The sequence below is a fragment of the Salarias fasciatus genome, chromosome 2, assembly GCF_902148845.1.
Source record: "Salarias fasciatus chromosome 2, fSalaFa1.1, whole genome shotgun sequence".
NCBI classification, from domain to species: domain Eukaryota; kingdom Metazoa; phylum Chordata; class Actinopteri; order Blenniiformes; family Blenniidae; genus Salarias; species Salarias fasciatus.
In genome coordinates this window covers 32,065,634-32,088,054 of record NC_043746.1, presented here as the reverse complement: position 1 = coordinate 32,088,054, position 22,421 = coordinate 32,065,634, and the positions used below count along the sequence as shown (strand labels likewise).

General features: G+C 46.3%; 1 protein-coding gene across 1 annotated transcript in view; it reads left to right on the top strand.

Moving 5' to 3' along the window:
- Nucleotides 1-246: 246 nt before the first annotated feature.
- LOC115396953 (histone-lysine N-methyltransferase PRDM9-like) overlaps nt 247-22,421 on the top strand; it is a 35,883-nt gene continuing 13,708 nt past the window's right edge. Inside the window, exons 1-2 of the mRNA XM_030103057.1 lie at nt 247-418; nt 9,127-9,423. Of these exons, the coding sequence (XP_029958917.1) occupies nt 247-418; nt 9,127-9,423 (469 nt within the window). The remainder of the gene's footprint in view (nt 419-9,126; nt 9,424-22,421) is intronic.

Sequence of the window (22,421 nt, the reverse complement as noted above, 5' to 3'; positions counted from 1 at the left end):
CTGGGGGGGCGTGTCTGCCAACGAAATGAGGTTGAGCATGAATAATGAACAGGAGGCGGCAGCATTAAGAATGAACAGGAGGTGGCAGCATTACACTAATCTAGCGTACAGCCTGCCTGAAATCTTTTGAAGAGGAAGACAGGAGGCTCTGTGGTGTGAAGTCATCTGTAGGCGCAGGACCCCGAGCCGACAGCAGCAGCATTGTTGTGTCTCTCAGAGGAAATATTTCGTCTCCTAACAGCAACGATGGCTTCAGTTCAGACTTTGAGAAAGTTTATCAACGAGCGACTAACTGCTGCTGCTGGAGAATTCTTCACCATCTTTGAACAAACTATCGTCCTGTACAAAGAGGAGCTCGACCGACAGAACAGACTGCTGGAAATCATCTTTACACCTCAAGTGAAATTCCACGGAACAGGTAAACCCTCCAACGCACCAATAAATCACAGCATGTGCAAACGGAGGATCCAGGTTTTTATCACTCCTCTTTGTTTGCACGCCCAGCTGAACTGGCTTTGTGACTTTACACATCTCACACTTAATTAAATGTCGAGATCCAGCTACACTTTGACACATTTACACGTGTTTGGATATCTGTAAAGTTATGTAAGAGGTTGATTGATGTCCTTCCAATTTTACAGTAAGTTTGATTTGGCAAATATAAATCCAGCCAGAAGTTAGTCTTTCAGTCCGTGGCCTCATGACTCCGAGCTCGGGTGACCATATCCCAATTTACCACATGTGGGACAGAGACTGTATCTGAGTGGGACACCAAGATGTCGTGGTTGTCTTCAATAATTAATTTTAAAAAATGTTCCGGTTTTCTGCTCAAGTATACATTTCATTTTAATGCAACTTTCCCAGGTTCATGTAAGATAACAACAAAACCTTCGCTCAACTCCAAACACCACATTAAAGTGTTTGTTCTGAACAATAATGAACCACATATTCAAGAACAAGATGTGGCTCCTGAAGAAGGCTCCATTCACCTCAACAAATCAAATCCACCAATCTGAATAAAAAAAATGTTCCAAGGAGTTCACCTCACTCGTGGAGTTCAGAATAGCAGACTACTTAGACCTCTACCAAATGCATTTTAAAGGAGTCATATTATGCAAAATTCACTTTAAAAAGGTGTCTACAGTCATACTGCCTCCCAGAGCCTCTGTATGAGCCCCCAGAAGTGAAAAATTTAGTCACCTCCTTCAATTGTACAGTCCACTTTTAAGAAAATATACACTCCAACACACAGTTCTGAAATCTTCTTCTCGACGTCAGAAAGAGGGAACCCCCCCCCTCAACCGGGAAAAGAGGATTCAGCCTTTGAGGGGCCCTCGGATAGGTGGTTATAGTAGTATGTGTTGCTGTGTAGCCTCATTAAGACGTTAACATTTGAAAATTACACCACATTTTTGAAACTGAAACTTAAGCTGAAACTGTCGAGGAGATGCAGCCTCATAAACCAGCCCCACCCACTCCTCATCCACTATTGGATTTGGTAGCTGTGGGGTCTGGGGACAAGCCAATAGAAACTCCGTGCAGGGGCCGTTGGTTACTCCTTTGACTGACAACGCACTTCAGCCAATCAGCGCTTCAAAACAAATACGTCATCAAAATGCGTTAGCTTCTCTAGGAGTTAGCTTTAGCTCTTTAGCTCTAGCTTCTTTACATGCAAAGACACGTGAAAACGGCTTTTTCTGTTAGAAACTCACCAGGCGCAGACTCTTGCTCTTGCTTGATTGTTGTAATACTTGGTATTTCGGCTGTAACTTTACTTATTGCAGCTTTCAGACGATGGTTAAAGTCCGTAATCTCCGCTACGCTCGGTGATGATGTCACTTCCGGTTTAGCCGCCAAAAAAATTTGAAAACATAAAGCGGCAATGCTGATTGGCTCGGCCGTTTCATGGCCGAGCCGCTTTCTCTTTCTGTTGGCTTGTGCCCAGACCCACCCCAGCTCCGAAATCCAATTGTGGATGAGGAGTGGGCGGGGCTGGTTTACGAGGCTAGAGGAGACGTGCCTCACCCCTAAATTCCACTGCGTGCGGTCCGCTCAGCTGCGCTCCGCTCCGCTCAGGTCCGACCGCTGCAGCAAATACGTTGCTATTTTAATGACTGTTGCTGATTCCACAGCCTGCGATGGGCTCCGTCTGGGTCCGCCCCGCCCCGCCCCGCCTCGCCCTGCCCCGCCCCGCCCCGCCCCACCCCGCTCCGTCAGCCCAAAATAGAGCCAAGGTCTATTTTTCTCTCCGGTCCGGTCCGTCCAGGTCTCCGTACGCATAAAGTTCCACAGTTCAGATGCACCAAACAAGAAAGAGAACTCCAACAACCTCCAGCTTTATACAAAATCAATCATTTTTTCTTTATTAAGAACTTTAAACTGTTTAAAGACGTTGTATTTGTCCTCACATTAATTTTCAGATATATCACGAATAGACATACCATGCTGATTAAAATGTACACTTTAAAAAGCGGGCAAACAAAAACTAAAACACACTGTCAAGTTTTATATGACAAACTTCTGTTGTGTCTGTAATCAAGCTGTAGTCGAACGTTTCTGAATGTTTACACAGCTGCATATACGGCCCATTTGCAGGCTATTGTCCATAAATTTTGTGTTTTCTACAAAATACATATTCAGGACCATGTATGCATTTTATTCTGAAAGGCCCGAATGTCAACATCCTGTCACACGAAATTCAGCGTGTTGAAAGCACAACAACCAGGATGAAGAGACGCTGATTTTGGAAGTGGAGAATCATAACGTTTTATTTGACCCCAGTCATCCTCTCTACAAGGATGTACAGAGAAAGATGCCAGTGTGGCCCAGACTGCTCAGCTTTTGGAGGTCGATGCTAAATAGCGCTGCGCTGCTCTGCTTCTCCGGCCGGCGGAACAGAGACGCAGCGGAGCAAAGCGGACGCTGTGGGTTTTGACAAAACGGAGCATAGCGGGGCGCAGCCCCCCCCCCCCCCCCCCCCCCCCCCCCCCCCCCGTGTGGGACAGGGTGATAGTGGCCAGACGCGTTCAAGTGCATCCCGTACAGAAGGATGTGAAAATCAGGCTGTTTGGAGGAGGGCTCCTCAGAGCCACTTTTTAGACCGCTCAAACTCCAAACATAAGATGAATTTGGGGCAAACAAACTTATATACTATGTTTTTGGGCTTCTGTGACTGATATGACGTGACTGAAAAATAGCATAATAGATCCGCTTTAAATGATATTAACCTGTTATTTACTGTGCTTCGCCACATTTTGTGCCATGCTCTTTATGTTAATTGTCATTTATTTCAGAGGAACCCCTTGAAAATGAGATGGTGCATCTCAAGGGGGTACTCCTCTATAAATAAAATGTTAAATAAATAAACATTGTGGTACTGAAGGCACAAAAAGATATAAAATGCAAACACCACACTGTTAAAGTGTTTGTTCTGATAGAACAATACTGAAGCTCATATTCAAATAAGATGTATTGTCGCTCACTGCCACACTGTTCTGACCTGTATGGACGGGAGGATTGTACATCGTCTTAGATTCTCGTTAGTTCAGCTGCTGTCACTTTATCTGTGTTCGAGTTGTTTGGGTTTCAGCAGAAACGTATTTATGGAATGGGAACTGCTCTTCTGAGCCACACGTTTTTTGTGAGTCTCCAACTGTTACATCATATTCACCTCCATGTGAAATGGAAAAATTGCTCTGACGAACATCACAGAAAACTTTGGTGCACTTTGATGTTAAGAATTTATTAAAGCACCGTTTCTGATTTGTGAAAATGGAAAATCCAGCACATGACTGTGTTTTTCACATTTGGACCATTTTGAACCATTTCCAAATCAAAAACTGCTGGACCTGTGCTTCTAAAATCTGGACTAAATTATTCTAAAGATGTCAAACTTTAACTGTTTCTGATTTGTGAAACCTTTTGTTGATTTGTGAAAATGGAAAACGTGCTTGTTTGACTGTTTTCTGCATCTGGACTAGGGCTGGGCGATATGGACCAAAATTCATATCACGATATATTTAGGCTGAATATCGATATACGATATATATCCCCATATTTTTTCCGCAAAGTGAGAGCAAATGTTCAGTCAAAGTCAAAGCCAAATATGACAAGTCACAAGTAGTTTTATTGAAACCGGCTGTTTCAGTGAACGCTGGCAAAATGAAATTAATAACAGGTTTCTTCACCTGGTTCATCGAAAATGCTCTGTTGTTCAAATAATAAAATGTAAACATAAATACCGTATAACAGGAGCACTTTTTGAAATTAAAGCTCTATAAGGTACACATTTAAATAAAAATATATCTTAAATAAAAATGGCTTATAAAATAAAATACGCCAATCTTTTTCTGAAATAAATCTATTCATGAAAATACAATAAGCATTTTTGTTTTTTTAATTCCACAACCAAAATGACTTGTTGAAATCAAATCAAAATTACAGGCTTTCTTCTCCTTTCTAACAAATCCACAGATGCAAATAATGAAGATTATAAAAGATCAAAATACAACAACACCTTGTAAGAGCAGCATTTATATATAAAGAAGGAACAAAATAAAGTGCTCCGTTTAAGAAACAAATGTAAACATCAGCTTTAGATTACCTTTTCCTCTTGTCCCTTTAGCAATTTCTTTTCTGAACAGTCTCATCCAGTTGCACAATAAACAGAATATCAAGTCAATATAAATTTTCTCACTCTTTTTCTACTTTAATAAACAGTAATGCGCACAGCTTTACACACTCCGTACTGCAGTTTGCGCCGCTGTTTAAGGTGGTGAAAAAGATTTGTCGTGCTTCCACCCTTGGCTGTAACTTGTTCACAGCACTCCCGACATATAACGTGACTTTGTTGCTCGTCTGATATTTTAAAAATTAACCATCTCCAAATTACTGAGCTACTGCTTTTTCTTTTACTGACCAATTCCTCCTTTGTGTGCTCTGGAGTGCTCTGGAGCCGCTGCTGCTTCCTCCTTTTTGAAGAGTCCGGAGTGTCGCTCTCTCCCCTCCCCCCTCTGAACACAACAGAGGAGGGGCGGGGCCTGGAGCAGTGCAGAAAGCTCCGCTCCGGGTCTGCAACGCAGCAGAGCGAGGATCACAGCGCAAATTTGAACTATAACGATATAAACAATATAGTCTAATTCCATATCGCATTTAAAAATATATCGATATAATTTTAATATCAATATATCACCCAGCCCTAATGTGGACCACTTAAGACTAGGTCCACATCCAGTGGCGTAGCTGGGATTTATTCCACATGGGTTTTCATGCGGTGCCGAGAGTTGGGGGGTGGGGGTGGGGGGGGTGTTGGCGATGCCGAGCGGTGCGGTGCTCACACGGAGTGGCGGAGCGGCACAGAGCAGTGCTAACTCGGAACACGGAGCGTCGGTGCGCCCCCTGTACAGCCACGGCGCCCCCACGGCGCCCCCCACACTGCGCCCTAGACGGCCGCCTAGTTCGCCTATGCCTGCAACCGGCCCTGCTTTGATGCAAGCCGGGTAGTAGTGGGGCCGCATTAGGCACGTTCCCGACACTGATATCCGCCAAACTGTGAGTACTCGGAAAGGGCCCCATACGGGGGATTTTCGACACGCTGTCATTGCAGCGTCTAGTGTCATTGTCATTGAAATTAACTGATGTCAGCCGTCCCTCGGGACCCCCTTCAACTCGGGGCCCTAGCCAGTAGCGGCGCCTCTGGCCGGAGAGAAGCAGCTGCTGCTTTCATTCTGCCTCGGATTTAAACAAACAAAAAACAAACACAAAAATCGTCTGCAGTGTGGTGGTGGGACAGGATTTCACAAGAGGGCCTGTGGGTTTTCATAACCCACCAGCCCTACGTAAATTACGCCTGTGTCCACATCAAGAAAAGCACTGGACCTACGCTTCATAAATCTGGACTAGGTTATTCCAAAGTTGTTAAAATTTCATTAAAATGCTGTTTCTGATTTGTAAAACCTACTTTGGATTTCTGAAAATGGAAAAAGTTCATATTTGACTGTATTTTCCACACCTGGACCGCATTAGACCTGGTCCTCATCGGAGACCACTGGACCTGCATTGCTAAAGTCTGGACTACATTATTCTACAGATGATACACTTTCATTAAAACACTGTTTCTGATTTGTAAAACCTTTTTTGGATTTGTGAAAATGGAAAAAAATACTGTATTTTCCAAACCAGGACCGCATTGGACCAAGTCCACATTGAAAAACACAGGACCGAAGTTATTCTAAATATGTAAAACTTTCATTAAAACACTGGTTTTAATTTTTAAAGCCGTTTTGGGATTTGTGAAAATGGAAAACTACATGTTTGAATATGTTTTCCAAATCTGGACCACTTAGAACCAGGTCTATATTAAAAAAACCACAGGCCCTACACTTTTCAAATCTGGACTAGGTTATTGTAAAGATGTTTAACTTTCACAGTGTTTTAATGAATGTTTAACATTTTTAGAACAACCTAGTCCAGATTAGAGAAGCATAGGTCCAGCGGTGTTCAGTGTGGAGGCCTTCCAGGTGTGACTGAACTGATAGGGTGACTGGAGTCCTCACCGTATCCCTCAGGGAGCACCCAGCCACCCTACGGAGGAAGCTCATTTCAGCCACTTATATTCAGGATCTTGTCTTTTCAGTCATGGCCCAAAGCTCCATGACCATAGGTGAGGGTGGGGACGTAGATTGACCGGTAAATCGAGAGCTTCGCCTTTCGGCTCAGCTCCTTCTTCACCACAACAGACCGATACGACTGCATCACTGCAGCCGCTGCACCGATCCACCTGTCGATCTCACACTCCACCCGTCCCCCACTCATGAACAAGACCCTGAGATGCTTAAACTCCTCCACTTGAGCCAGGGCCTCGCAGACCACCTTCTTCCGGTCGAGGACCATGGCCTTGGACTTGGAGGTGCTGATCCTCATCCCTGTTGCTTCACACTTGGCTGCAAACCGCCCCAGTGCACACTGTATGTCCAGGTTTGCTGAAACCAATAGGACATCTTCTGCAAAAAGCAGAGATGAAATCCTGTGGCTACCGAACCGGGCCCCCTCCGGCCCCTGGCTGTGCCTAGAAATTCTGTCCTTAAAGATTATAGGCAGCCCTGCCGGAGTCCAACATGCACCGGGAACAGGTCCGACTTACTGCCGGCAGTGCGGACCAGACTCCTACTCCAGTCATACAGAGACCGGACGGCCTTTAACATGGGGCCCCGGACCCTCTGCTCCCAAAGCACCCCCTTACTAATTTCAGAGTAAAAATGTCTTAATTTAACAAATAAAATCTGCCAATAGAAGAAGTAAAAATGTTATTGATTTCAGAGAATTTTCTCTTAAATCAAGTCTTTTTTTATCTTGATCAAATATAATATTTAAGTAAATTTATCTTAAATCAAGTAAAATGAGACATTTTCACTCAAAACAAGTTGAAAAAAGTTACTCAGATTAGGAGTTTTTGCAGTGTGGCTTTCTTGTTTGATTTTTGATCAATACTGTCCTTGTTGTTGACCCCCACCAGGGGATCAAATGTGGAGAAGGATATTTTAAACTTGGAGATGATTCTGAATACTTCCTCCTCAAACACCGAAAGGCCGCCACACACTACAGGACTTTTTCAATCTTCCCCGATTCAGACACCACACACTACAAGACAACAGAGGACAGATCGCACCCGATCTTCCTCTCCTGATCTTCTAGTGTGTGTGTCGCTCTGGAGCAGAACACACACCAGCAGATTCTTCAGCCGAGAATCGGCTCCTCTCTCCTCCAAATCTCGCGTCGTCCAGCGTGACTTTGTGCTGTTTCCCTTCATTGCTGTTTTTACATTCATCTCCACTTTCAATAATAAGCGGAGAACTCATTCGTTCCCTCAGTTCATTCATTCACATCGGTATCGCTCCTTCAGTGCAGACCCCCCCCCCCCCCCCCCCCCCCCCCAGTGCGCACGGAGCACGGACTGTCAGCACCTTGTCAGAAAATTTAAATGTTCCAGTACAGAAGAGGGAAACATAGTTTCAGATCATTTTATTATAATTTACCCTCCACATCTAATAATAATTCAGCTTAATAATCTGTTTGTGTGGGTTTTTTTTTTTTTTTTTTTTTTACTTTTGAGTCTCGAGTGCAGCAGTAGAATAAAGTTATTAGCAGACCGTGTCAAATAAAAGCTACTTTTTTAAATCACCAAATATCTTAAATCATTCTTTATGTCCACAGATTTGATAGTTTACACCAGAATAAAAACACGTTGAGCTTTCATTAGGTCAGTTTCATTATATATCGCTCTCTCTCTGAAGGCACGGAGTGAGAGGAAAGTTTTTTTTTTCTTTCATGATTTAGTATTTTTCTTCCCCATTCTTCTGTGATGGTTAATAACGGAGATTAATTAAAACATTGGGATTATTGCAGGATTGGCGGAGATGCAGATATTAGATCGGAGTTTGGGTCTGAATGGAGGAAATACGGTTCATCCAGGAGCGACAGGATTAACCATCACTTTTTGCACAGCTGAGTTTAGAAGCTCTGGCTTTTCTGTTTCACTGTCATATAGTGAATATATTTCACAGACATATATTCATCCAGCTCTGGCAGCTGTGAGTGGATTCAGCCAGTCAGGGAGCTTTATTTCGAGGGTGTGGACAGGTCAGCTCTCAGCTGATCGGCGCCTCTCAGAGCACCACACACCACAGGATTTGCGATAGGAAATATTAAACATGTTCATTATCTACGATCTCCCTTTCTGACGCCTCCCGAGAGGCTCCAACCGGAAAAAATCTCTCGGAACACACTGCACACTACACAAAGATCGGGCCCAAACTCATTTGCATACTCCCAACAATCCGATTCGATTGGGAGGAGCAAATTCGGTCGGGACAAAATTCGGCCCGATTATCCTGTAGTGTGTGGTGGCCTAAAGTAAGGCACAGGCTTATTTACTTGAAGGAGAAATGTATTCCATCCAAAGATCGAAGGTTAGCACCAATAATTTTGTTGTTGTTGATGTGGTCTTAAAAAGCTCCTGCAGATGTTTCATCCTGTTATTATTTGATAAATGTATCCTGTCTTGTCTCATCCATCTATCACTATAAACTACTCACATCCATCACACTCATTTGTCTTGTTTCCCTCCAGAGAGTCCACAGCAACACATCGGTCGCCACAAGACGAGCTCCATTCTGGAGCAGGAGGAACATGAAGCTCCACACATTAAGCAGGAGGAGGATGTCATTGAGGTGACTGTTACTGATGGTGAAAGAGACGATTCCCTGGACTCTGTGAGAGACTTGACCACCCAGAGACTGACTGCTGCTGCTGTGGAAATCTTCACCATGTTTGAGCAAACTATTGTCCAGTACGAGAAGGATATTGCCCGTCAGAACAGACTGCTGGAAATCACCCTTCAACCTCAAGTCAAGTTACACAGAACAGGTATGGAGAAGTCTGAATGAACACATGAATCTGGCTCATGGGAGATCTCCATCCTATGCACATGCATATTCATACATACAAATATATAACTAAATAAGGATGCATGCATATACACTTACACGTGTGTGTGTGTGTGTGTGTGTGTGTGTGTGTGTGTGTGTGTGTGTGTGTGTGTGTGTGTGTGTGTGTGTGTGTGTGTGTGTGTGTGTGTGTGTGTGTGTGTGTGTGTGTGTGTGTGTGTGTGTGTGTGTGTGTGTGTGTGTGTGTGTGTTCTCGTATTTCTATCCTTGTTGGGGCCAATTGTCCCCACAAGGATAGCAAAACGTGAAACGACGTGCCTTGTGGGGACCTTTTTCCGGTCCTAAGTAGGAGAAACAGTGTTTTCTTGACCATGTTGTTGTTACTGAAAAAAGTAAAAGTGCAAAAACATTTCTTTAGGGTTAGGCTTTGTTGTGGTGTGGGTTAGGGTTAGGGTAAGGGTCAGGGTTAGGGGCTAGACATGAATGGGAGTCAATGGACGGTCCCCACAAGGATAGAAATACAAGACTGGGTGTGTGTGTGTGTGTGTGTGTGTGTGTGTGTGTGTGTGTGTGTGTGTGTGTGTGTGTGTGTGTGTGTGTGTGTGTGTGTGTGTGTGTGTGTGTGTGTGTGTGTGTGTGTGTGTTCGTTCTTCAGACGATCCTCAAGAACTTTTTTTTTGGTTTTAGAACAAGATTTAGAACTGGATTACTCTGTGTCTGAGGCATACTGATGAGGAGTGAATTCTCTGAAAGAGGTTCAGACAAGTCTGTTTGACAAGCCCATTTGTTCTGAAGTGATTTTAAGCCGACTGCTTGACATGAACTGAGCAGCTCATAGATTTTAATCATTGTTTGCTTAGTAGAGGTTTTACATTTAAAATTGAATCCAAAAGAGAGACATGAAGGCGTGCTGGAAAACATTCAGAGTTAGACTTCCTACTACCTGAAAAACTGGGATTTATGAATACTGTATTTCTGTGATAACTGTTCCACGGTGGCAAATATATTCTCTATATAAAGATCATAAAATGACTGTGTCCCAAATTTCTGCCAGGTACCAAAGGCTTCGTCCATTATTGATGGATTAAACGTGATTTTTTTTTTGTCACAGGTGCAGCAAGTAGCAGGTGCGCCATTTCACAAGGCAGCTGCAATATGTTTGTACTTATCCAGTGATGTTTATTGTTAAATATAAAGGTTGATATCTGGCTGTAGAGATTGGGGGAAAAAAAGACTTGGTTAAAAATATGGGGAGACATTGGAACAGGTAAATGAATTTAGGAAGTACACTCATTTCAGTTGTATTAATCCTGCCCCCTAAAGACAGGTGAAAGGCATCCCAGCGATCTAAGTCTTGTTTGAGACCAGGTTGAGAGTTTGCCTTATATAAATCTTTATGACTGCGGGTTACCTATGTGCCTAAATATCTGAATTTTTTAGGACTAATTTTGAATGGGGTTAACCAAAAATATGACTCATTGGAATTAATGGGCATCAGCTCACTTTTTTGAAGATTAATCTTATAACCAGATAACTTTCCAAAGGCATCAAGTAAGGTCAATAATTTAGGAATGCTTGAAGGAGGGTCCGAAATAAATAATATGTCGTCCGCATAAAGCGAGGCCTGATGCTCCATGCCTGCTTGATGATCCCCCTGATATCAGAGTTCTGTCTTAAAGCGATTTCAATGGCAAAGAGGAGCGGAGAGAGAGGGCATCCCTGCCTTGTGCCACGTTGTAATCTGTAGTCATCAGTTTGTGAAAACTTCAAGTGTTTTAAAGAGAAAGATCCATGCCACCCTATCAAACGCTTTTTCAGCATCAATCAATCAATCAATTTATTTTTGTATAGCCCAGTATCACAACAACAGTTGCCTCAGAGGGCTTCAAGATGTTACATTGGTCGGTAAAGTAAAAACAGTGAATAAGCATAATGGTAATATGTCTGTAGTGGAGGCTCAATATTGTGACTGGGTTCCTTATCTGCAATCGCAGAGCGCGCGTCGATCAGAACGCGTTTGTGTTCCCCCAAGACTTAATCCAAGGATGACACTGACATGGTATGTCCCTTTATGCAGCTTTAATGGTCCTCAACAGACAGGGTACATTTCTATTCTGTGAGTGTGTATGTGTGTGGTTCTACAAATAAACAGAAACAATAATCATTAATGACCCACCACACTTATCCATCATTCCAAACGCTATACATGTATAAACAACTCCACAGAGATAAACAAAGATAAACAAAGCCCGACACAGCATGAACACATTATCATAAGATCAACCAGAATGTGTTGTTAGCTTCTGTGATGCTCTATCATCACTCATTGGCATTGCTAATCATGCATAGCGTTAGCTTTAGCATCCTCGCCACAAACAAGAGAGATACAATAACATGCACTGAACAGGGTGACTTACTTCTCTCTGGACGCACACTAACTCTCAGAAAAACTATATATTGTCCAAAAAAGGCATAGCTTGACCTTGTCCTGAATGTCGGACTTCTCAATGTCCTTTTTTTCTCCTTCACGGAGCAGTACTCCCCAGTCCTTAACTGTGAGCAGGTGTACACTGCCCCTTAGTGGCTGGATGTATGAACAACGCCTCCAGTCTTCAGTACAGCCGCCCCCAAATTTGCCTCCGCAAATTTGCAGTATCCAGACTGACACTGTCCATCCTCTTCTGGAGCTGCTGGGAGTCTGACGAGACGACTCACAGGCCGAACATAAGTTCTGCCCTGGACTTGAACTTCTGCAGTGCGTATCAGGCCATCGGCCCCAAGGAAGACCTTGCTTATCTTCCCAACAGGCCACGACGCCCTGGGGAGTTGTGGATCAATGATCATCACCACAGTGTCCACTTGAAGAGGAGAAGTGTCTGCCTGCCACTTGGACCGCGTTTGAAGCGTAGGCAGGTAATGGCGCAGAAAACTTGCCCAGAAACGGTCAGACAGCACCTGAGAGGCTCTCCACTGGCGCCGGCTGAGCAGTTCTGTGTCATGATAGACTGTCTGTGGCAACGACGGATCCAGCCGCCCCATCAGCAGCAGCTGGGGGGTGACTGGGTCTGGGTCCGCGACATCCGATGATACATAGCCAAGAGGCTTGGAATTGAGGATGCCCTCGATCTCAGTCAGAACGGTGGTTAGCACTTCCCCGCTGACAACTTGGGAGCCCAAGGTAGCTGTCAGGGCAGCCTTTATGGACCTGATCTCCCGCTCCCAGGAGCCTCCAAAGTGGGGGGCGCTAGGAGGGTTAAAACAGAACTTGATCTGCTTCTCAGCTAGCTGGGTTTGGAGAGAGGGATGAAGGGCCTGAAAAGCTTCCTGTAACTCTCTATCCCCACCTCTGAAATTGGTGCCCTGGTCTGAGAGCAACTCTGCTGGCTTTCCCCGACGTGCTATGAACCTTCTCAAGGCCATCAGGAATGAGTCTGCACTGAGGCTGGACAGCACCTCGATGTGGACTGCTCTCGTCGTGAGACATTTAAAGAGCAAGCCCCATCGTTTCTCATTTCGTCGGCCAACTTTGACCTGCATCGGACCAAAACAGTCAATCCCCGTCGAGTAGAAAGCTGGTTGCCGCAGCCTGAGCCTCGCAGGGGGCAGGTCCGCCATCTTGGGGTTGATTGGTTGAGCCCTCCATCTCTGACACTCAGGGCATGAGCGCTGCTCCTTTCTTATGGCCTCACGGCCACGAAGAATCCAGAATTTCCTCCGTAACTCTGCAAAGAGTCGCTCTGCACCGGGGTGTTTCAAATCCTGATCGGCCTGTCGAATGAGCAGCTTGGTCACGTTGTGCCTTGGATCAAGAACCACCGGATGGATTACATCATCCTCTAGATCCTGACAACGCCGCAGTCGACCTCCTACTCGAATCAGCTGGGATGACACTTCATATTCTGGAGCCAGTGTAATCAGACAGCTGGAGGACGGGACTTGTTTCTCTGCTGCCAGACACTGAACTTCCTCTGGGAAACTGTCTCTCTGAGCGGACTGCAGGATACGGAGTTCTGCCTCCTTGAAATCCTCAGCTGTTGGAGTCCCTTGAGCATTACCAGCCGCCCCATGAAGGTGCTCCGCTGTCGCCTTCACCAGGTCATTGAAGGTGCTGAACTGCTGAGCGTCGGGTAAGGCAGGGTTGGTGCTGGTCACCGTGCTAACCAGACACATTGTGGGTCTACGCAGCTCTTCAGTCTCATCTGCAGTTGTTATGACTGGGTGCACCGGCCACTGGTCAGGTGGTAACTGCAAGAATGGGGGCCCATGGTTCCAACGGTTCTCACCAGAAAGTTCCTGCAGTGTTTTCCCGCGAGTAAGGTCGTCCGCTGGATTCTCCGACGTCTCCACATAGCGCCAAGCTTGGATGCCCGTCAGCTCCTGGATCTCTGCAATGCGAGTTCCCACAAACACTTTAAACCGACAAGAGTCTGACTGTATCCATGCAAGAACGGTGGTGGAATCTGTCCACATAACCACTCTGGAGATCTTTAATGTCAGCTCTCGAGCTAGCACGTCTGCCAGCTGGGCTCCGGTGAGCGCGGCACACAGCTCCAAGCGTGGCACGGAGAGCTGGCGCTTTGGGGCAACTCTGGACCGAGCTGTCAGGAAAGCCACCTCTGCATGCCCGTCCACATCTTCGGTGCGTAGGTATGCCACACTGCCATAAGCACGCTGAGATGCGTCGCAGAAGATGTGAATCTCTCGATGACTGGCTGCGTGGTCCATGCCCGGAGTGACATAGCAGCGAGGCAATCTGATGTTGTCAAGGTGGGGTAACTCATTCTCCCAGTCTTGCCACGCTGTGAGCAGCTCCCCTGGCAGCAGAGGATCATCCCACTCTCGTTTCTTGTTCCACAACTGTTGCACAAGCACTTTGGCCCTCGTGGTGTAGGGCGTGAGGAACCCAATGGGGTCGTATTGACTCGCCAATACCCTGTAAATGTTCCTCATGGTGGTGGGAGCATGCTCTATCAGCCGTGACTTGTATCGCAATGTGTCCGAGTGACACAGCCAACGCAGCCCCAAAGCGGGTTCTTGTGGGTCCATATCTGTGTGGTTCAACAACTGTTCGCTGCTCTCTGACCTGATATCCTTGGGGAGATGGCTGATGACCTCTGATGCGCTGCTGGCCCATTGTCGCAGCTCGAATCCTCCCTCCAGCAACAACACTCTCAGCTTCTCTGCGGTGTCTTTGGCCACATCTGGTGATGGAAAGCTCTGCAACCAGTTATCCACATAGAAGTGATCCTCGATGGACCGGCGCACTACGTCTCCTGGGAAGGTGTGGTCATGTACATGCCTCTGGAGAGCGTATATGGCGCAGCATGGAGAGCAGGTGGTCCCGAATGGCAAGACCTGCCATTCGTATACGCCAGGCTGAGAATCTCTCTCCAGGTCTCGCCAGAGAAAGCGCAGCAGCGGGCGATCTTCGGGCAGCAACCTCACCTGGTGAAACATCCCTTTAATGTCGCTGCTGACAGCAACAGAATGTTCCCTGAAACGCAGCAGGACACCCAAGAGAGAAGCACCCAAGTTTGGGCCGGACATCAGCAGCTCATTGAGGTTTTTATCCCTGTACATGTAGGAACAGTTGAAAACAATACGGTTCTTGCCGTTGTGTGTCACCAGGTGATGTGGGATAAACCATGACTCCTTGGACGACTTCACCTGTTCTGAGCTAATCTTGGATGCGTAGCCTGCCTCCCTCAACTTTACAATCTCGGCCTGGTATGCTTCTGCCTTTGATGGGTCTTTAACCAGACGCTTCTCTGTACTCCGGAGGCTGGGAAGTACGGCTTCAGGCTGAACTGTGAGTGTAGGCATGTTACTCACCCGTAACAGTGGCGTGGCATACCGGAGGACTCCGTCCACTTCCACTCTTCTTGTCTTTGCCTCCAGAAGGCTCATGGCTTCTTGGTCTCTCCTTGACCTGGTTGCTAACTTCTCATTCCTGTATGGCAGGGTGTCGAGTTGCCAGAGCTTCTCCACTTGACTGAAGAGGTCGGCAGCAGGAGAGGTGCCGGACAGGAACAGACACTGCTGTGGGCGGTTACACTGTTTGAGGAACTTAACTGGCCCTTGCAGTGTCCAGCCAAGCCTGGTCTTCACCGCTGCTGGGCCCCCCGGCGGGCCTAGACGAACGGGTTCGGTGGGGGTCACCAAGTGCGGACAATCTGAGCCTATCAGGACGAGTGGGTGGACGTCTGTGAACGGCTTCAGGGGGAGCGACTTGAGATGTTTGTATTTGCGCTGCAGCCCTTCAATTGGGTAGGAGTGCTCGGCCAGCCCAAGCCCACCTGCGGTGAAAGCTCTCTCAATCGTGAATGTCTTTGTTGGCTGATCAAATGGAGATATCTTGAACGTCACAGACGAGCCATGTATGGTTCTCACATCCTTCCGAACCGTCCGCAGGGTCAAGCTTTCTGGAGTCTCCTGAAGGTGCAGCCTCTGAACAGCTTCCTGGAGGAGGATTGTTCTCTCTGAGCCATCGTCGAGGATGGCGTATGTCTCAAGAGTGTGGTTGCCGTTGTGCAGCAGCACCTTGCTGACCTTCAACAGGACCTGATTGCACCCAGCACGTCGGTCTAGGTACAAAACATCGGTTGTGGGTTTCAGCTCCACACCCGTCTGGCTCCCTGCACTGTGCTCATTCCTGCCAGGCCGGAGGTTCACCTCATGCAGGGCCTCGAGGTGCTTCCCTTTGCACAACTTGCATGGGACCCTCAGCTTACACTGGGCTGCCTGATGGTGCCGTCCACAGCGCCAGCACCGATTGTTGGACTTGACCCAGGTCATCTTCTGCTCCTTAGTTAACTGTCTGAAGTTCAAGCACTGATCCAGAAAGTGCTGAGTATTACTGCAGTAGGGGCAGTACGCCTTCGATTTGTCGACAGTCACATGAGGGTCTGAAACCTCAGCCTGACCTGGTTGAGAGGTCGCATTCTGGGAAGAGCCATGCAGCACGTTCATTGTTCTCTTAGGAGGTCTCTTATCCCGCTCAGATTCCTTCTTCGGTCCGGTTCTCCCTCTTTGGACATCCTCTATCCTGTCAAACCGATCACCGTCTTCTTGGATCTCCAGCTCATAATCGAGCCACTCTGCAAAGTCCATCAATGACGGGATCCCAGCCTTCCATGAGTGAAGGTGGCGACGGAAGGTGGCGCGGAGATCCTGTGGGAGCTTCTTCATGAGTCGGGCCACATGAGATCCACACTTCAACTCAATACGTCCATCTTCCCCTAGTTGCTCCAGCATCCCAACAAGAGCTCGAACCCTCAGAGCAAATCTCCTGAAGGCGGCGGTGTCACCAGCTCGAATAGTGGGCTCCTCCATGAGTTCTGCAATCCGCTGCAGTGACAGCTGGTGAGGCTGACCATAGTGTTTGGTCAAGGAAGCCATTGTGTCAGAGTAGGGGAATAAGGAGTTGCTGTAAGAGTCAGCGATTAGGAGAGCTTCCTCAAACTTGAGGTGGTCACAGAGCACTTGGTATTTGAACATCTCCGTGGTGTCAGAGGGAAGGATGTTGTCGAGTGCAAGTTTCAGTCTGGAAAACTCTCTTGGATCACCCCGTGTGAACTTGGGGATGGATGGTGTTGGACCTTTGTACGTCCGTTCAGTGCTATTCAGTGGCGCTACTGATGTTAGCCGTGGTTGGGGTTGGGGGGGTGTGACAGATGGCAACACACTGTCATACTGTGAGCCTGACCACACAGATGGGGCTGGTGACAGTCGCGCTTCCAGCTGTTGCAGGCGCTCTCTCAGATCTTCCACAATATCAGCAGGTCGTCCCAGTTGTCTAGGCTGGACCCTTGGCGGCTCATCGTCATCAGGTAAGGCCACTGGTGGGGGAGGCAGGGGCCAGTCATCATCCGCTGCATGCCTGTCTTGAGGTGCAGGCAAACGGTATGACTCTCTCGGTGGAGGCGGCGGTGGATGCAATGGCATGCTGTCCCAATCGACTGGTGGTGGATGGCGTGTCATAGGTGGTGGATGCAATGGCATGGGTGGTTGTGGGAGCCTGGTGCTCTCCTCCCTCGCTGGGTGGCGAGCCTCTGGCCAATGATCCAGCTGTGCCGGCTGTAGACTGGGGGGAGGCGCACCACCCCTGTCCATCTGGCGTCTCATATCTCTCACCATCAAATGCAACCTCCTGTTCTCCTGTATTTGCTGTAACACCTCTATCACCTGAGGGCCCTGATGTGGCTGTGGTGTACTCATATACGCTGGTGCTGCAGCTCCAATGTGACTGGGGGAGGTCCCAATTAACTCAGTAGGGTAACGAGTATGTGGTAGTCGGCGCTGGGTGAGGGGTGTCATCTCGACGTATCCCTCTCTGGTCCTGTTCCGGTCCATCTCCTCAGTAGCAGCAGTGGGGCGTGCCGAGTAGCCTACAGCATTGGACAGGGCATATCCGTCATAGTCCTCCATCCATATCGGTGGACGCGTCTCTCGACGTGGACGTGCATCTTCACTTGGGGGAACATGAGCCATTATCACTCTGTAACTACCAATCCGGCTCGAAGGACCATATGTAGTGGAGGCTCAATATTGTGACTGGGTTCCTTATCTGCAATCGCAGAGCGCGCGTCGATCAGAACGCGTTTGTGTTCCCCCAAGACTTAATCCAAGGATGACACTGACATGGTATGTCCCTTTATGCAGCTTTAATGGTCCTCAACAGACAGGGTACATTTCTATTCTGTGAGTGTGTATGTGTGTGGTTCTACAAATAAACAGAAACAATAATCATTAATGACCCACCACACTTATCCATCATTCCAAACGCTATACATGTATAAACAACTCCACAGAGATAAACAAAGATAAACAAAGCCCGACACAGCATGAACACATTATCATAAGATCAACCAGAATGTGTTGTTAGCTTCTGTGATGCTCTATCATCACTCATTGGCATTGCTAATCATGCATAGCGTTAGCTTTAGCATCCTCGCCACAAACAAGAGAGATACAATAACATGCACTGAACAGGGTGACTTACTTCTCTCTGGACGCACACTAACTCTCAGAAAAACCATATATTGTCCAAAAAAGGCATAGCTTGACCTTGTCCTGAATGTCGGACTTCTCAATGTCCTTTTTTTCTCCTTCACGGAGCAGTACTCCCCAGTCCTTAACTGTGAGCAGGTGTACACTGCCCCTTAGTGGCTGGATGTATGAACAACGCCTCCAGTCTTCAGTACAATGTCAATATTTACAGTAACGAGACAGAACGAGGCAACCACCGCCTTCGACCTTCACATCCGGCAAGAAAAAACTCCAAAAACCCAGTGGGAAAAGAAGAAATCTTGGGGAGAACCACAGTATGGAGGGATCCCTCTCCCAGGGACGGACAGCTTTGGCAACAGCTAGCATGAGACAATAAGAAGTAAAGCCTAGGACAATGTTGAGGACAGCCCGTTGGACGGTCCAGCACAAGAACCACGGATCCCAGCAGTAGAACCGAAGCCAGTCCACGGGCAGGACCGACAGGAGTGTCCTCCCGGTCCGGCCAGAGCTTGTTCGTAGGCGTCAGCAATTGAAACTGGAGAAGACTCCCCCTCGAAGGGGGGGACAACAGGTGAAAAGCAATGAACGGACTAAAGGGAATAACATTCAGACATTAGAGGACAGGGCTCAGTGCACCGTATTTCCCACAGCATTCTAGCTCCTAGGGCAGCTTTGTGGATAGTTTAGTATTTAAACTAGTATTTAGTTAGTATAGTTTAGTTTAGTTTAATTTAGTTTAGTTTAATTTAGTTTAGTGTAATTTAGTTTAGTGTAATTTAGTTTAGTTTAGTTTGGTTTGGTTTGGTTTGGTTTAGTTTAGTTTGGTTTACTGTAGTTTGGTTTGGTTTACTTTAGTTTGGTTTGGTTTAGTTTAGTTTAGTTTAGTTTAGTTTAGTTTAGTTTAGTTTAGAATCCCTTGCTGACCTGATAGGCTGCATCGAAGAGAAACGTCTTGAGCCTAACCTTAAATGTGGAGACTGTGTCTGCCTCTTTGACACCACTTGGAAGCTGGTTCCATAAAAATGGTGCCTGATAGCTAAAGGCTCTTCCACCTAGTGTCCATTTAGAGACTCTAGGAGTCACCAGTAACCCTGCATTTTGAGAGCGAAGTGCTCTGATTGGTTGATAAGGCGTTAAAGCATCTTGGAGATAGGTTGGAGCCATCCCATTTTGGATTTTGTAAGTGAGGAGGATTTTAAATCTAACTCTAAACTCGACTGGAAGCCAGTGAAGAGATTTTAGAACGGGAGTAATGTGTTCACGTCTTCTAGTTCCAGTTAATAATCTGGCGGCCGCATTTTGAACCAACTGAAAGTTTTTTAATACACTTTTTGGGCAGGCTGCGAGAAGGGAGTTACAGTAGTCCAATCTAGTAGAAACAAGTGCATGGATGAGTTTTTCTGCATCACTTCTAGGTAGAATGTTTCTTATTTTAGCTATGTTGCGCAAGTGGAAATATGCTGTTTTGCAAGCCAGGTTGATGTGTGCTTTAAATGAGATATCCTGATCAAATAAGACCCCGAGGTTCCTCACAGTAGAGGAGGAGGATACACTGACGTTATCTAAGGTGATAATCTGTTTGGATAGACACACTCTCAGTTTATGGGGGCCTAGTATAATGACCTCTGTTTTGCTAGGATTCAGACGGAGATAGTTCGTAGTCATCCAGGTTTTAATTTCTCTGATACAGTCACTGAGTCTGTCTATTTGATTAGTTTGATCAGGTTTCATAGATAAATACAGTTGTGTGTCATCTGCATAGCAATGAAAATTGATATCGTGACTTCTAATTATGTTCCCTAAAGGAAGCATATATAACAGAAATAAAATTGGCCCGAGCACGGACCCTTGAGGAACCCCATAACTGACCTGGGAGCACGGTGAGGACTGTTGGTTAACATGAACAAATTGGTACCTATTAGATAAATAGGATTTGAACCAGCAGAGGGCTTTTCCTCTGATGCCAACCTCACATTCTAACCTCTGCAGGAGAATATTGTGGTCGATTGTATCAAAAGCTGCACTGAGGTCTAGGAGAACCAGGATTGAGACTAGACCTGCGTCAGCCGCCAATAGCAAGTCATTAGTGACTTTAACTAACGCAGTCTCAGTGCTGTGATAAGCTCTATATCCTGACTGAAATTTCTCAAATAAACTAGTGTCCTGTAGGTGGCGGTAAAGCTGTTTAGGGCCAATCCCAATTCTACCCCTTACCCCTACCCCTTAGCCCTTAGCCCTACCCCTATCACTCTCCTACCCCTTTTAGAATAGGGCTGAGGGCTAGGGCTATCTTTGCAGCACTATGAATTGGGATACCCCTTGGCCCTTTAAGCCCCGCCACACTCCTATAACAACAAAAAATTATGGATATTAGAAATGATAGAAATTACATTAGAAATTACTTTTATTTTTTTAAAAATGGTATTATTATTTACCTTATATTTCTTTTTGAGGTTCTCCCACTTTTTTGAAGCTTGCTGGGCTGTAACTTCCCCTTCCAAGCCATTTTCTTTTATGAATTTCCTAAAGTAATACAGATATATTTATATAAACACGTTTTATTACTGACATATTATAGCTTAGACGAATAATATAATTTACTCCCAATGTGTTTTGGCGCTGTATTTTGATTTCAAAAACTTTTCTTCCTTTTTAACCTCTAAACCAGGGGTCCTGAAATACAAATCTTGAAGGTCCACATTTGCTTTTTATATACAAGCATGGGTCCGGACTTCAGCGCCCTGTGGGAGGGGGGGGGGGGGGGGGGGGGGGGCGATACCGAGGACTGCCGAGCAGTGCGGTGCGACGGAGTGCGCTGGACACGCGCAGAGCGGTATGGGTGGCCCATAGAGCGGCGCGGTGCAGAACGGTGCTCACACGGAACATGGAGCGTTTAAAGAAAGATTTTTTTTCTTTTTTTTTTCCATACATTTGCCCTGGGGCAGCAGCGAGGTGTGCCGCGGTCCACGAGGAACCCGGCTCTAAACTGAATCAGCAGTCGGGTTTCATCGGGGGTCCCTGTGTCTAACATATTACGTTAAAAACATGATAAAGGATGACGTTAATTCAGTGATTAGTGCTCTTCATAAGTTACAAATTCACGATTGGAAACGGTGCTGCGCAGCGCTAAAACGTTAATCCATGACTGGGACACTGCCACGCTAGTTTATCTATAAATTCAGTGAAGCAAATACACTTTTTATAGCTTTTTAAATAGTATACAGAAAGCAATCTTACAGTTGTGTGACTCCGTGGTGGGCGCCATGTTGTTTTTTTCTGGCCAATGTGAAACTCCGCCTACCCCTATAGAGAATAGGGAGCATCGATGCAGACTTCGCTGAAAGGGGTGAAATAGCCCTTCCCCTTACCCCTACCCCTATTCAAAAAGGAGAATTGGGATAGCCCTTAAGCCTCGTGAACGCGCATATCATAGGGGTAGGGGTAAGGGGTAGGGGTAAGGGGTAGAATTGGGATTGGCCCTTAACCACAACTTTTTCCAGGACTTTTGAAATAAAAGGCAGATTTGATATCGGTCTGTAGTTAGCTAGAATATCAGGATCGAGATTAGGTTTTTTCAGCAGTGGTTTGATTACTGCGAATTTAAATGACTGTGGCACATAGCCAATTTCTAGAGACGTGTTTATTATAGTTATGATCGTATTTAAGATAACTGGAAGAATATCTTTGAAAAGCTTAGTTGGAATTGGATCTAGGAGACAGGTCGAGGTTTTAGAAGACATTACAATCGAAGTAATCTCAGCCCCATTTACTGATGAGAAACTATCTAGTATTTCAGGTATTTCAGGTGGAGGCAGTGGCTGGATTCCCTGAGCTTGATCTGAGGAAAGCGCTTCACTGATTTTACCTCTAATGGTTATGATTGTATCATTAAAGAATTTAAGAAAGTCATGGCAGTTTAAAGATTCTGGGATTACTGGTTCCACTACATTATGACTGTTTGTCAGTCTG